The 13,992-nt window shown below is 43.2% G+C and overlaps 1 protein-coding gene across 2 annotated transcripts in view; it reads right to left on the bottom strand.

Moving 5' to 3' along the window:
* Positions 1-1,300: 1,300 nt before the first annotated feature.
* ZNF277 (zinc finger protein 277) overlaps positions 1,301-13,992 on the bottom strand; it is a 130,889-nt gene continuing 118,197 nt past the window's right edge. For both annotated transcript variants that reach the window (XM_004602255.2, XM_055123772.1), the window contains exons 8-12: positions 13,448-13,515; positions 12,093-12,189; positions 8,938-8,980; positions 6,394-6,568; positions 1,301-1,483 (exon numbers count right to left, since the gene is read on the bottom strand). In XM_004602255.2, the coding sequence (XP_004602312.1) occupies positions 1,315-1,483; positions 6,394-6,568; positions 8,938-8,980; positions 12,093-12,189; positions 13,448-13,515 (552 nt within the window). In that variant the 3' untranslated portion in view covers positions 1,301-1,314. The remainder of the gene's footprint in view (positions 1,484-6,393; positions 6,569-8,937; positions 8,981-12,092; positions 12,190-13,447; positions 13,516-13,992) is intronic.

The raw sequence follows: 13,992 nt of genomic DNA, 5'->3' as shown, positions 1-13,992 counted from the left end.
GGTACTAGGGATTGAACCCAGGTCAGCCACATCCAAGGCAAGAGCTTTTCCTGCTGTATTAACTCTCTGGCCTGACTTCAAATTTTCCTGAGGGAGACCTGGGTTCCACCCAGCACCACACAGCACCTGAGCAACTGAGATCTTTAATAATATCTTGGCACTGCTGGGGTGGTCAAAACAAAGAAAAAAAAATCACTGCTCGTATCAGGAGGCAAACAAAATTTATCCTATAAATTGTAAAACTATCAAAGGACTTTGTTTTTGTCTTTGGGTCACATCTGCCCAGGGGTCACTCCTGGCTCTGTGCTTGTTCCTGCTGTTGTGGTACCGTACGCAGTGCCAGGGGTTGAACCCAGGTCTCCCAACATGTAACTCATTTGCTTAGCCTATAGAACTATCTCTAGAGCCTTCGAAGAAAACTTTGTTTGAGACAAAATAAAGAAACCTCATGAAGTAGGAGCGATAGTACAATGGGGAGGGCGTTTGCTTTGCATGCAGTCGACCCAGGTTCAATCTCTGGCATCCCATATGGTCCCTTGAACACCACCACGAGTTATTCCAAGTACAGAGCTAGGAGCATCACTGGTATGACTTAAAAAAATAAATAAAAAATAAAGAAACATTAACATAAATAAAAAACATTTAATATTCAGAAGTTGTTAATTTTGTTGGGTATCATAATGGCATTGTGTTTTTTTTTTTTTTAAAGGGGTACTCTTCTGTTAGTAATAAATGCATTGTAAGGAAAAAATTTGACTTAATGTCTACTTTTAGGTAGGTTGGTAATTCTTGGCAGAGAGCAGTAATGAAGTAATGAGAGTAGAGTCATCTTGATTATTCTAAACTAGTGTCTAATTTGTGCACTATGCAGTTTTTTACCATTTTCCTTTATTCTGTGACTCTTCTTTTGGTGACTACACTCACAACTTACTAATGGTAATAAGAAAGTGCATGTCTGTCAAACCGTGTGGCTTCCTGGATAAAAAATCAGTGGGGAAGAGAATGAAACAACTGATTAAATTAAGTTTGCAAATAATCTGAATGTTTCATTTCACTCTGGTCTGCATTTTCTCCTCATTACAGACCATTATGAACCTAATGACATCAGATCATTTACAGTAATTATATAATAAAACTTATGAGCCCCCAAATAAAAAGTCCTCATTTTATTTTCTACTTTGTTTTTTGAAAATAACATTCATTTTAAAAAAATGCAAACTTCACCACGAAGTCATCCTTTGTTGATGTTCAAATTTAAACTCTTTCATGTCTGTGGCAGTTGTTTTTCTGTTTCCCCCCCCCCCCCAAGGGCTCCTAAAGTAGCAAGTGGTTCAAAATACTGCTTTGTTTCAGAGCATAGAGTTTCGATGTGTCTTCACTGATGATGGCGATGTTTCCATTCTGTTCCTGTGCGGTCAGGTCACTTTCGCTATCCGAGAGTGTACACAGCAGTGTATCATTCTCATACGTTGGAAAGTAATACCTGGAAACAAGCACGCACCAAGTCAACAATCCTCAGATATATCCCGTTCGCATAATCATACTTTATTCAGCTGATAGAAAATAACTCTTTCTTCCTGTGTTTTTATTTTTTTCCAACCTAATCACCAGCAGTTCTTTTATTCTAGGTGATCAGAAAATAATACATCTAAAACATTTTAAATCTGGTTTGCTAGAACTTGTTCCTATATTAAGTTCCTCCCACACAGGAGTTTCTTTTTTTTTTTCTCTTCTACTTTTGAAAAAAAAAGGCCTACTTTCTGAAAAGAAAAAAAGGGGAGGGGTCTGTAGTGATGACAGTACGGCAGGTAGACACCTTGTTTTGCAAGCAGCTGACCAGGATTTGATTCCTCAATCCCATTTGGTTCCCTTGAGCACTGCCAGAACTGGTCCCTTGAGCACTAAGCTAGTAGCAACCCTTGAGCATCTCTAGGTGTGGGGCTCCTCACCCCCCCAAAAAAATCTGTTTTGCTGATTCCTTCCCTCAATACACTTTGAAATTAGTTCTGAGTACATCTGAGGATTTCAATCTAAATAAAAATGATAAGACCAGAATAACAGCTTGTAATGCTTCATTCTTGGGACACCCAGATGTGCTCAGGGCTTACTATTGGCTCTGTGCTCAGGGATCACTACTGGCGGTGCTTGGGAGATTGGGGGTTAAACCTTGCCTACTGCATGCAAGGCAAGAGTCCTACCTGCTATATACTCACTCTGCTTCCAAGTCTAGGAGGTTTTTTTTGGAGGGAGATTTTTATTTATTTATTATTTATTTATTTATTTATTTAATGGAATCACCACGTGGAAAGTTACAAAGCATCCAGGCTTAAGTCTCAGTTATACAATGATTGTACACCCATTCCTTCACCAGAGCACATATTCCATCACTAAGAACCTCCTCTTCCACCCCCAAACCACCCCCGCCTGTGTAACTGATAATTTTCACTTTACTTTCTCTTTACTTTGATTACATTCAATATTTCCACAAACAACTCACTATTATTGTTTGGAGGTTCCCCCCCAAAATCAGACCTGCTGAAAAGGAAGCATTTGATAATTTGTTTTTCATTGCTGAGAATGAAGAGATAGTATGCTACCACGGCTGTGCGGTTTTGGATTTCTGTATTTTAGTATTTTAGTTAACTGAGTCCAGGGAAATTTCTGCCAGAAATTGCATCATTGCAAGCTTGTACCTCTCTTTAGTGGTCCTAATAAAATGGCGGTCGCCACTCCTCTCACACCTCCCGCCCCCGAAAGAAAAAGCCGAGAGAGAAAAACCTTTCCCCTCCTGGGGCGGCATGGGGCCATGGCTTAGTTCACAGTCTAGAGACATGTCTGCAAAAAGCTGCTGGTACTAAAAGTAGTTTAGCTGGCCTCCGGGATCATGGTCATCCAGCAATGGAGAGGCCGCACACGTGCGGCCACTCGGGTCACATCTCGGCGGAGAGCGCCCAAGTCTAAGAGTTTTTAAAGAGGAAAAATTGAAGCTTTTTTGGCTTGAGCACGGGCAGGCCCTAATTTAACATTCCCTGAGAGCAGTGAAACCTTGAGGTAGCTGGAGCCCCACAGCCTCTCAGAGGTTCCCTCACAGCTCACAGGCTGGATGGGATATCTGGAACCTGACACCAGCTCTTCTCTACTGCATACCCGCTGATCAGCTGCAGGGATGTGGCTCTGTGGCAGAGTGCATGTCATACATGTATGATTCTCAGCACCATAAAAAAAAAACCACCAAAACCTAACTTGGGGCCTCAGGATAGCTCAGTGGGAGAGCGTGCAGGTCTGAGGCTGTGAGTCTGATCTGTAGCACTGGCCCACACAGGCGTGGGGTCCTGGTGGTACTGCAAGAAGCAAGGGTGCGAGTACCACAGTCAACTCTGGGAGACTTTCAGTCAGTGGCATCACAACTGCCACTAAGGGAAGGGGGAAAGATAAAGGGACAAGGGACAAAGCACATACCAAATGTCCTAATCTTGCACACATGAAATGTCCTAATTTGCACACAAGGACACAGTAATTTCATTTCTACTTTATCTAAAGGAAACAATTAGGTATGTGTGCAAATACAGAGGCAGATGAATATATACTATATCACTATAAGAAGAAAAAAGGCAAAGTTCAGCCTAAATACTTAAGAATTAGGATATGATCATATGATGGAATATTGGAAATGTGGATATTTATTAACGGTATAGTAGATATCTTGGGCAATGGTCACTGCAGCGGGGGCTGCAGGGGAGAGAGGAAACCTGCAGGGGGCATCTGTGATGTGTCTGGGGGGGCACAGTAGGAGGGTAATGAGTGGGGAATGGGAACGGTGTATGGATCTGAGGGACTGAATATGGTATGTGAGTGATGAGTGTGTGTGGGGTGTGATGTGGGGGTGGGGATGGGGTGTGTGTGTGTGTGTGTGAGGGAGGCATGGTGTGCTGTGGGTGGTGTGGGGGGGTTGGGGATGGTGTGTGTGGATGAGGGGGGCTGTGGTTCTGTGTGGTCAGTTGGTGTGTGGAAGAGTGGATTACATGTGAAGGTGGGGAAGGTGTGTATGTGTGTGTGTGTGTGTGTGAGAGAGAGAGAGAGAGAGAGAGAGAGAGAGAGAGAGAGAGAGAGAGAGAGAGAGAGAGAGAGAGAGGCATGGTGTGCTGTGGGCAGTGTGGGGGATGGTGATAGTGTGTATGTGTGTGTGTGTGAGAGAGACATAGTGTGCTGTGGGGTAGGGATGGTGTGTGTGCACGAGGGGGTGGCTGTGGTTCTGTGTGGTCAGTTGGTGTGTGGGAAAGTCGACATGTGTGGAGGTGGGGATGGCGTATATCTATGTGGGGGTGGGTGATGCTGGATGTGGTGGATGGTTGGGTGGGGGGTGGGATTGGTGTGAGGGGTGAGTGCAGTGTCAGAGGGTAAAGTGTGAGGATGGGGGTGGTGCAGGGGACGGGAGGACGGGAGGGTTTGGTGTGGGGGTGGGTAAGGTGTGCGGGGTAGGTAAGGTGCATGTATGGGGGTACGGCTGCGGTGTGAGTGTATAGACGGATGGGTAGGCTGTGAGGGCGGGGATGGCGCTTGTGTCTGAGAGGAAATCTCATCTGCAAGCACTGGACTGAGGTTGAAAGCGGCTGGCGTCTCTGACGCTGAAGGCTGTGTCCAGGCCGCAGGCCTGCTCTCCACGGGCATCACCCTCTCCCCTCGCAGAAGGGCCATAGCTGCAGAAAAGCTCACAGACCCCTGAGCAATCAAGTCTCAGGCTCCCAGGTGTGCCAGGGAAAATTCTCACAACACTCTCCAATTTTCTAAACTTTGGGCATCGGTGAAACAGCATTCCTAATTTTGTTTTGTTTAATTTAGGGGCCACACTTGTTGGTGCTCAGGAGTTACCTCTGGCTCTGCACCCAGGAAACACCCCTGCTGGGCTCAGGGTACCATATGGGATGCTGGGGATCGAACCTGGGTCAGATGCATTCAAGGCAAATGCCTTCCCTGCTGTACAATCTCTCAGGACCCCGTATTCCTAATTCAGTTAATCTGAAGGATGCTTAACTCCCCATTCTCAAGAAAAAAAAAATTATTGGTTCCATTTAAAACTTTAAACAAGGGTAAATAATACACAGGGGGTAAGGCACTGGCATGGGGCAGGTGTAGTGTGGGGGAAGGTGTGGGGGGTGAGTTTGGTGTGAGTATATAGCGGGGCAGGGGTGGTGTAGGGGGGGTGGGGATGATTTGGGGGCAGGTATGGTGTCATGGGGGCCAACTCTGGTTTAGACTCCATGTAAGGCGCCTGGTCCCTGAGCACAGAGCCAGAGATAGTCCCTGAGCACTGTAAGTAAAGTGTGGTTCTAACACTCCCCTAAACCAAAGCGACCATTACCCCCAAACCCAGTGAGAGTTCTTTTTCAAATGTAAGTGTCTTTGCTCTTGATGTCTGTGTTTTCGGCATGGACTCTGCTAACCTTTGCCAGCACATAATCTATAGAAACCTATAGAAACATTTCGATCAGTGGATAAACATTTTTTTTTTTTTTTTTGCTTTTTGGGTCACAACTGGCGATGCACAGGGGTTACTCCTGGCTCTGCATTCAGGAATCACTCCTGGCGGTGCTCAGGGGACCATTCGGGATAATGGATACGGGGCATTGAACCCAGGTCGGCCACGTGCAAGGCAAACACCCTATCTGCTGTGCTATCACTCCAGCCCCTAAACATTCTGTGTTGCTTCACTGAATAGTCACTGGTGTTTTCCCCTTCACTCTCAGCTCGTTGCTTATATTTATGTATTTATTCATTTGTTCTCTCTCTCTCACTCTCTCAGATATTTTGTTTTCTTTGTTTTTTAGTTCACGGCAAATCCTGGCAAGCTCCCTGTGGTGTATTTGATATGCCAAAAATGGTAACAACAAGTCTCACAATGGAGATGTTACTGGTGCCCGCTCAAGTAAATCGATGAACAACAGGATGACAGTGCTACAGTACTACATATTAGATGTGTATTAGATGTGTATTAGATATGCAAAGGTCCTTATAACATTAAAAAAAGTATAATTAAAAAAAATCTTTAGTTTTGGAGCTGGGGATATAGCTCAATAGTTAAAGTGTATATCTGCATGAATGAGGCCCAGAGTTTAATGCCTAGCACCACACAAACAACATATACACACATCATTAAAAGCTCAAATTATATAGTATTCTATAAATCTATCTCTATTCCTAGTACCACAAAATATGAAATAGTAATATTTGTAAGAGGATTACTTGAAAAAATAAGATTTTTTTTTTTTAAAGAATTCTTTCCATAACAAAACACAATACATTTTCATTGAAGTTTAAAGAAATTAAATAGAGGGACAAAAAAAAAAAAAAAGGCTTCAGAGCCAAGAAGCGCCCCTGTGGTTCAGAGATACTTACTGCGGTTGGTCCCAGACCTCTCTCCCGGGGAGCAGTACGGTGTGTTTGGCAGCTTCCATGTGAGCCCTTAACTCAGTTTTGGATTTGAACTTCTCATGGCAGCCATAACACCTACATTGGTGAATCTGCCTTCGAATAAAATTGACCAATTTCACTTGCTGATAGAAATTTAGGCCTAAAAATAAGGCAGAATATGGAATCATTAGGCAACTGGTCAGACCTACTTTTGCACTGTTAAATATTGTTAAAAAGATACTTTACGAACCAATCCAAAAAGTACAGTAAAAAGTATGTTGAAACATGCCAAATAATTATAGCCGATACTCACACAGTAGCATGGTTAGACAGGAATTATGTGCTGGCACTGTTCTAATCTTTTCTTTTTGCTTTTCGGGTGGTGCTCAGGGATCACTATAAGGAGGGGCTTGGGGGACCGTATACGATACTGGGAATTGAACCCTGGCCAGCTGCAAATAAGGAAAGCACCTTAGCCCCTACACTACCTCTCTAGACCCAAATTATTTTCTCTTTCTTAACACATTCACTCCTTGCTAAAACCTGTAACATAGGTATTTCATCTCTGTCTCTCTCTGTCTCTCTGTCTCTCTGTCTCTGTCTCTCTCTCTCTCTCTGTGTGTTTTGGGAGGCCTCTCCAGTTGTGCTGGGGATGACTAGGTTATACCATATTGTACCAGAGACTGAGCCTGGATGCACTCCAGCCATCCGAGCAGGCAGTACTATCTTATTTACATTATGTATTAGGAAACTGTTCAAGAATGTACACTAGAAAGTGTAGAACCAGGGTCTAACACCAGGTGATGACTCTAGAATACAGGTTCTTGACAACTAAGTAACACTATGTATTAGGATGTGTGAGTGCACACACACACACACACACACACACACACACACACACACACACACACTTCCAGTAGGAGTAAAGTAAGCAAAGGGTTAGGAAATCAATTTTTTACTGTCTTGGATCCATTAGCTCGTCGGTACTAAATGCCTTGATGCCCTAATTTTTGTAGTATAGTAATGCTGAGGATGATGCGACTGAGTACATCTTTAGGGAATACTCTCACTGTAATGCCAAAAAGTGCAGGAGATGTTTTACATACCATATCTACTCTATGTAGCATTCTGATGAATGCTTAGTAGCAATGTCACATAGCTACTAAGTGCTGAAGCTGGAAATGAATTCCGACTTCAAAACCCATACTCTTCCAACTAGCCTCTACCACTTAATTTTTTAAAATTCATTTTTATTATTTATTTATTTATTATCAGGTAATTACTTTTTATTTATTTGTTTAAATTAATTTATATTTTTAATTAGTGAGTCACCGTGAGGGTACAGTTACAAATTTACCCATCTTCGTGCTTGTGTTTCCTTCATACAATGTTCGAGAACCCATCCCTCCACCAGTGTCCATTTTCCACCACCAATGAACCCAGTATCCCTCCCACCCTCCAATCCCTGCTCCCCCACCCCACCCCGCCTCTGTGGCAGGGTATTCCATTTTGTTCTCTCTCTCCTTTTGGGTGTTGTGGTCTGCAATATGGGTATTGAGTGGCCATCGTGTTCAGTCCCTAGTCTATTTTCAGCATGCATCTCCCTTCCTGCACAGGATCTCCAACCATATTTTACTTGGTGTTCCCTTCTCTATCCGGGCTGCCTTTCACCCAGCATGTGAGGCCAGCTTCCAAGCCATAGTGCCAACCTCCTGGTATTATATACTATTCTCGGGATGTTAGTCTCCTACTCTGTTATTTTATATTCCACAGATGAGTGCAATCTTTCTATGTCTGTCCCTCTCTTTCTGACTCATTTCACTTAGCATGATACTTTCCATGTTGATCCACTTATATGCAAAGTTCATGACTTCATCTTTTCTAACATCTGCATAGTATTCCATTGCATAGATGTACCAAAGTTTCTTTACCCAGCCATCTATTCTGGGACACTGGGTTTTTTCCAGATTCTGGCTATTGTAAACAGTGCTGCGATGAACATATAAGTACCGAAGTCATTTTGACTATACTTTTTTGTTTCTCCGGGATATATTCCCAGAAGTTGTATTGCTGGATCAAATGGAAGCTCAATTTCTAATTTTTTGAGAAGCATCCATATTGTTTTCCAAAAGGGCTGAACCAGTTGGCATTCCCACCAGCAGTGTAGAAGGGTCCCTTTCTCCCCACATCCTCTCCTACAGCGGTTGCTTTTGTTCTTTTGGATGTGTGCCATTCTCTGTGAAGCCTCTACCACTTTAAAATAGATATGGTTTGGTAGTAACTTATCTAAGAAATTCAGTTAAATAGTAAAGATGAAGAAAGATGATCTAGCTTTTTTTTTTAAAAAAAACTTATTTGAATATTACACTTCAAAATGGTCACAAAATACTGTTTCAGCCAATTCTGATAAGACCATCTGCGGTGAAACACATTGTGGTTCACTCTCCAATCACAACTGCAGAACACGAGCATCATTTACAGGACAGTGTATAAAACACATCATGGAAAACAGCTTCGAATCAAACTTACCAAGTTCTGACTTTATTTTGAGGAGATCAAATTCATGTGCATCCTATAAAAAGGAATGAATATATCTGTGAGCATATAAATGATTTAATCTTTCATGCTGAAGATATAATCAGTTTTTATTCACAGAAGTTTGAACACCGTAAAAACTCAGTTCAGACTTTCCTGCTTTGGAAGTCCTCAAGATCTACTCCCCACATTGAACTGCTTTATATTTTTGTGGTTGCATCACACCTGGTTGTACTCAGGCTTCACTCCTAGCTGGGCTTGGGAGACTATATGTGGTTCAGGGTTTAGAAGCCGGGTCAGTTGCTGTGCAAAGCACGTGTCCTGTCCTAGCTATTTGCTGAACTCTCTCTGGCTCCTCAAGTACTTTTAAAAGCACAATCCAAAGAAGTCATGACAATCACTTTAAGATGATTGACATTTCAATTGACAAGATATTTTAATTATTCGTAGCTTGTAGACAGAGCTTTTACCATTGACTACAGAGGCGCTATGCAATCTAAGAGGAGTATCCACACACTCTACATAAGTGTGGCCCTCTTGTATCGTACATCTGAAAAAGACGATCGAGAATGATTCTTTGTTCCACAAGATGATAACAAATGCTGCTCTCCATTTTAGGATGTCACATATGCACTTCAGGGCCAAACAGAGAGTACAAGGGTTAAGGCACTTGCCTTTCTTGCGGCTGACCCCAGCTCAATCTAGGTACTGCATATGGTCCCTGGAGCAATGACCAACCACTAGGAGTGATCCCTGTGAATGGAGCCCTGAGTACAGTTGAGTGTGGCTACCTGGAACAAAACTAAAAGCAAAATACACGGGTTAATTCTAGAAGTTTCTCTTCCTTCAGATCTTTTCATAAATTTATTTTGCTATTTAGAATTCGGACTTTTTTTTTTTTTCCTTTTTGGGTCACACCTGGCGATGCACAGGGGTTACTCCTGGCTCTGCACTCAGGAATTACCCCTGGCTGTGCTCAGGGGACCATATGGGATGCTGGGATTTGAACCCGGGTCGGCCGCGTGCAAGGCAAACACCGTACCTGCTGTGCTATCTCTCCAGCCCCCGGACTTATTATTTTTTTTAAATCCTACTCTTATAACCATCCAACTAGATAAATGTTTCAAGTTATATTAAAATAGAGAAAACAGGAGCTTGAGTGATAGCACAGTGGGCAGGGCATTTGCCTTGCACACAGCTGACCCGGGTTCGATTCCCAGCATCTGGTATGGTCCCCTGAGCACCGCCAGGAGTAATTCCTGAGTGCAGAGCCAGGAGTAACCCCTGAGCATCGCCGGGTGTGACCCAAAAAGTAAAAACAAAACCAAAACAAAACAGAGAAAACAGAGAAAACAGAGAAAGAAGAGCATCTGATTCCTGTGAAGGCATATGGTATAGAGGCAGGCTACTTAGGTATTCTTGCTAGTAACATAGTACCACAGAAAGTGACTGAGCAGAAGTTGAGGACACTGCAAAGTGGACCCCTGTATAGGCTCTCTGTTCCTTTCAATTAAATACATATTACAGTATTATATATTAAACTTAAATATTGAAAGCTATATGTACGCACTGGTGGCAATGTGTCTGAGAACTAGATGATCATTATAAGAATAAATGCTCAAGGCCTTTCCAATACCATCCAGCTCCCTACTTTATTGAAGAACAGTGTAGCTGAATGATAGTGAAGTAAAGGTGGATGAAGAGAATAGTTTTACTGTAGGCACTGGTGGATGGGAGGAGGGGAGGGATAATCAAAATTCCCAACTTGTATTTTTTGATTATAATCAGCCCTTTACCTGAAGCTGTGACAGTGTCAATCCCTAATCTTCCATTTCTTTATCTCCGAAATCCAGCTGAAGTTGATGGGTATAAGGAGCGTGTCATCTCTCACATGTACTTACCTAAGGCTTAGTGCTATGAAGAGCTTTATGCAGAGCTGTAATACCAAACTCACTGCCATCCCTACCCACCTCCCTGCCCAATTCCTCCCCAGATTTTGTCAATGGCAATTTTCTTCTTTCTTGATCTTCTTATTCACCAGAAAAAAGACTCAGCGCCTGTCCATATCCTGGACACTGTTAGTTGTAGCTACAGGTCTTACATTCTAGTCTAGAAGGATCTCCGAGGCATCTCAAAGGCGCCAATGGTTTGTGAAATCTGGCTCTAACAGCTTTCTGCAGATCTGGTTAATTGTCTGAACTAAGCCACCTAATGTTCTGGTTCTTCCTGATGGAACTGGCTGGTTGCTTTTGTTTAAAGATTTTCCTCCTCCCTTTCCCTTTGACATTATTGCAATGACTAGAGGTTGCACACATACTTGGTCATGGTACTCACTGGGGGTTGCATTCTTTTTAAACCTTTTAAAAAAATTACTTAATTTGTTTTTTGCTATAGGGCCAAACTGGTGGTGCCCAGTGGACCATGTGTAGTGTTAGGAAATGAACTGTGGTTGGCCACATGCAAGGCAAGCATCTTAACCCCTGTACCATCTCTCTGGCCGCAGCTGTAGTTACATCATTTTTAAGTTGTCAATGCATGTGAATGGCACCGGGGATTGAAACGGCAGCTTTATCCTTGCAAGGCTGTATTTAGCCTATTGAGTGGGCCCCTCCTGGTAGCGCTCGCTCTCGTACTCTCTCTCTCTCTCTCTCTCTCTTTTTCCTGCTTTTGGACCACATCCGGCTGTGTTCAGGGCTTACTCCTGTTTCTGCACTCAGGGATCACTCCTGGTAGGCTCCGGGTACCATAGAGAGTGCTGGGGATTGAACCGCATTGGCTGCATGCAAGGCAAATGCCCTGCCTGCTGTATTATTGCTCCAGCCCCTTCTTTTCTTTTTAACAAAAATTTGGTTCTGTTCTGTGGCCACACCCAGCAGTACCCAGGGGCTATTTCTGGCTCTGTGGTCAGGAGTGGCCCCTGGAAGTGCTTGGGGGATCTTATGGTGGTGTTGGGGGATGTGGGGAGGGATCGGCTGCATGCGAAGTAAGTGCTTTCACCCTTGTATTCTTTCACCCCTAGGAGCCCTTTAGGAACAGGAAAATGACTGAGAAATTAAAGATATTAGGCGACGATCGAGGGGACCAGACGCAGGGCATCAGCAGCTCCCTGTGAGCATAAAACAAAATTCCAGTGGATGAAAGTGTCTCACCTCCATGTGGACAGACAATTTCTCAATTGTTTCCGCATGCTTTTCGCAAAACAGGCAGACCGCAGAGACAGGGTGCTCTTCCCAGTCAGACCAATCCCTGCGCAGAAGGAAACAGAGTCTGGAGACTACCTGCATCCGAAGGGTGCGCTACATCTCGCTGCAGGAGGACTTTCTTTTCCCCAGGAAATCCTGCCAATCTCTTTCAACTGTGACATTCTGGGTAAAGGCTGTCACATTATATCATGACTTTCGGATACAGTTTTTTTGAAATTCAAAGCAGCACCAGGAAATGAGTATCGATGGTGCACAGGCGCGGCTGCATGTTCTCGATTTGCCTCCGTTCGGAGCAGCCGGTTCTCTCCGGAAGCGGCTCGACGTCTGTCCCAGACAGCGAGGTTTAATTGGGGAAGGAGGCTGCCAGGATGCGTGCCGTGCGCTCTCATTAAGCACAGCCACCAAGTATACGTGCTGTGAGGGGTGATGCTGGGAGGTGTTTCGGCGTGACAAATGGTGTATTTTAAAAAGACAGAGCCGTTTCTTTCATGCAGAAAACACTGATCACTTTAAAACGGGCGAATGTTACATCTGGTGGTACACAGAGAACTCAGTAAAGCATACAGGGCCTATTTAAAAAATATAGTTCTATTAAAAAATAACACTCTCACCACCTTGACTTTATTTATTTAATTTTTTGGTGGTACTAACTTTCTAAAGTGTCATTCCTAAACCAGGAAAAAAAAAAATCAAAATTCCTGGATTGGGGGAAAAAAGGTTGAATAGCTTTGGATGAAAAAGGATGAATGACACAGAAACCTTAGGTTAAAAAGGATTACTTCTTATAATTTCAAGGAGATAAACTGTGAATGTTTTAAGTTAGTCATCGATGGGATGAACACAGGACAAGGCCAACTGACTCAGTTCTATTCTCTACCTCAATGACAAGCCTCATGCAGGGTTCAAAGATCAGATCAACCTCTAGGCCTTACAAACAAGGGAGTAAGCGACCACTTCAGATTGTATTTTTCTGTTTTTGTTTTGTTTTCACACCCCCACCCTGCCCCCTCCTCCCCCTCCCAAACACCAAGACTGTATTTTTTTCTGAATTATAAACTGTCTGTATGTTCAATGGCTTTAATGACAAAATGCTATATAGTTGGACTCGCAATTGCTTTAGTGATTTTTATGTCAGCTTATTCTGACCTTGAGTTTTTGTGCTGTTATATGAAAGGGTACATGGCTTGGAGAGAAGGCCTCTTTCTTTTTATTCTATGTGTTCCCATTTTAAGAAGAAATGAAAGGGCTGTTTTTCTGTTCTTCAAACACTGTAATTAATTAGAAGTCATCACAAATCTTACTCTTCCTGATGGTCTAGCAACTCCCGATCATCTTCCAATTGAACTTCTTCCCACGATTTTCCAAGTTCCTTTAGGAAGGAAGAATAGACAAATTAGATAAACAGAGGGTAGGAGTGGGGTAGAGAGTTAAAGAGAAAGAGAAATTAGAGAAACTGAACGTGTATACCAACAAGCCAAAAATCCACACTCCAGGCTGGGGGTGTGGTGGGAGGAGCAATGGTACATCGTTAGGGTGTTTGCCTTGCACACGACCAACATGGGTTTAATCCCCGGCACCCCATATGGCCCCCTCGAGAACCACCAGGAGTAATTCCTGAGTGTAGAGCCAGGAGTAACCCCTGAGCATCACCAGGTGTGACTCCAAAAGCCAAAAAGTGAAAAAACAAGAAATAAATCCACACAACTGGTTTTAAACAATACCCGTAGGATGGCTCTAAAACGCTTTTGTTAATAGTTCTTTCTGTTTGGAAAAGCAGCGAAACCCTTTACATAAAATTCTTTTAAACAGCAACCTGCTCTTTTCAATTCTAGATGCAATTAGAATT

Source organism: Sorex araneus, chromosome 1 (genome assembly GCF_027595985.1).
Source record: "Sorex araneus isolate mSorAra2 chromosome 1, mSorAra2.pri, whole genome shotgun sequence".
Taxonomy (NCBI): domain Eukaryota; kingdom Metazoa; phylum Chordata; class Mammalia; order Eulipotyphla; family Soricidae; genus Sorex; species Sorex araneus.
Note: the sequence above shows the minus strand (reverse complement) of the source record. Positions and strands in the feature narration are given on the sequence as shown.